Below are 1,831 nucleotides of genomic sequence, written 5' to 3' on the forward strand. Positions count from 1 at the left end.
CTCCTCCTCCTCCTCTTCGTCCTCCTTCCCCTCCTCTTCGTCCTCCTCCCCCTCCTCTTCGTCCTCCTCCTCCCCCCTCCCTCACCAGACATCATTCCCTCTGCCCTCAGCTGAAGTCCCCAGAAGACGGAGTCCTGGTGCACGGACTGTTCATGGACGGGTTCGCCTGGGACTGGGACAACATGGAGTGTGCGGACGCCGTCAAAGGACAGATGAACTCCAGGTGGGTGGGTGGTTGACGGGTGCTCTGGTGCTCTGGTGTGTGTGAGTGGGTGGGTGGTTGACGGGTGCTGTGGCGTTCTAGTGTGTGTGTGCGGCTCTTTCTTTTCTTTCAAACACCTTCTATCGTCGTTATATTTTCTTTGCAAGTTACTCTCTAGTAATGTGGGTGGTTGGCAGGGGCTCTGATGTGGGTGTCTATTTCTTTTTTGCCCGATGTGTATCGTCATTATTAATTCTTCTCCTTTTTATTTTCTGTGTAAGTTACTCTCTAGTAGTGTGGGTGGTTGGCGGGTGCTCTGGTGCTCTGGTGTGGATGGCTCTTTGGGTCCTTCCCGACGTCTGTCGTCATTATCTCTTCCCTTTTTTTGTTTTCTTTGTAAATTACTCCCTAGTAATGTGGGCGGCTGGCAGGCGCTCTGGTGCTCAAGTGTGGGTTGCTCTTTATTTCCTATCAAACACATGTTGTCATTATATTATCTCTCTTTGTGTGTTACTGTCTAGCACGTATATATGACCTGAGGATGTTTCATGTGCAGTAAAACTCTTACTAAAACTAGGTGGATATCTTGTTTAATGTTATGAAAACTGTCACTTTTGTGCATACTGCTGTCGTCCTGCTACGTTTGTAACTACCCCTTGCCGCTCTATCTTTTATTTCTTTTCGTCACTCTGTCAACCCTAAATCTTTATGAGCTCTTTCACATTACATTGTAATACAGTAAGTGAATGGTGGGTGCCCTGGTGTGGTTTGTTCTTTCTTTGTTATCAAACATCTAAGACATCTATAGTCTTTTCTCTGTCTTCCTTCTTTTCTGTGTATTTTACTCTCTAGTAGCACTCTAATCTTCGCTTTAATAGTATGGCCTAATTGTATTGTCTGTGTAACTTAGAGCCGAAAAAAACTGAGGGAAACTAAACTTCTGCACCTGAACGACATAATTGTGTCGCAAGTGCTGTAAAACTCTTAAATAAACTGAACTTCGGCACTTATAATATGACCTAATGGTGTTTGAAGTGCCGGGGAAAAAAAACTTACTAAAACTAATAGTCAACTAAGTGTGTTTTAAGTGTTGTAAAACTATTAAACTAAACTGAACTTCGGGACCTGTATGACCTAATTAATTGTGTTGCAAGTGCTGTAAAACTCTTACATAAACTGGACTTCGGTCGGCACCTTTATTAACTTTTTTTTTTCGCAAGTACCGTAAAACTCTTATATAAACTGGTTTTCGGCACCTTTATTACCTTCTTTTTTTTTTTGCAAGTGCTGTAAAACTCTTACATAAAATGCCATATAACACTCACATAAAGTAAGGTAAAACTCTTTTATAAAGTTCCGTAAAATTCTTACTTAAAGTTCCGTAAAACTCTCACACAAAATGCCGTAAAACTGTCCCACAAAATGCCGTAAAACTGTCCCACCAACAACCCACTGTGTCCCCAGTTTGCCCGTGATGCAGATGGACCCCCAGATGGACTATGAGCCAGAGGATACTCTCTACTCTGCTCCGCTCTACAAGACTGGGGCACGGGCTGGTGTTCTGTCTACCACTGGTACGTTGTGTGTGTATGTGTGTGTGTGAGAGAGAGAGAGAGAGAGAGAGAGAGA

General features: G+C 43.5%; 1 protein-coding gene across 1 annotated transcript in view; it reads left to right on the forward strand.

The window, feature by feature from the left end:
• LOC101855959 (dynein heavy chain 6, axonemal) overlaps positions 1 to 1,805 on the forward strand; it is a gene marked incomplete in the record, with an annotated part of 98,470 nt that extends 96,665 nt beyond the window's left edge. Inside the window, 2 exon segments of the mRNA XM_035970687.1 lie at positions 111 to 223; positions 1,667 to 1,805. Coding sequence (XP_035826580.1) covers positions 111 to 223; positions 1,667 to 1,805 — 252 coding nt within the window.
• Between the last annotated feature and the right edge of the window lie 26 nt (positions 1,806 to 1,831).

The sequence above is a fragment of the Aplysia californica genome, unplaced genomic scaffold (genome assembly GCF_000002075.1).
Source record: "Aplysia californica isolate F4 #8 unplaced genomic scaffold, AplCal3.0 scaffold00307, whole genome shotgun sequence".
Lineage (NCBI taxonomy): Eukaryota > Metazoa > Mollusca > Gastropoda > Aplysiida > Aplysiidae > Aplysia > Aplysia californica.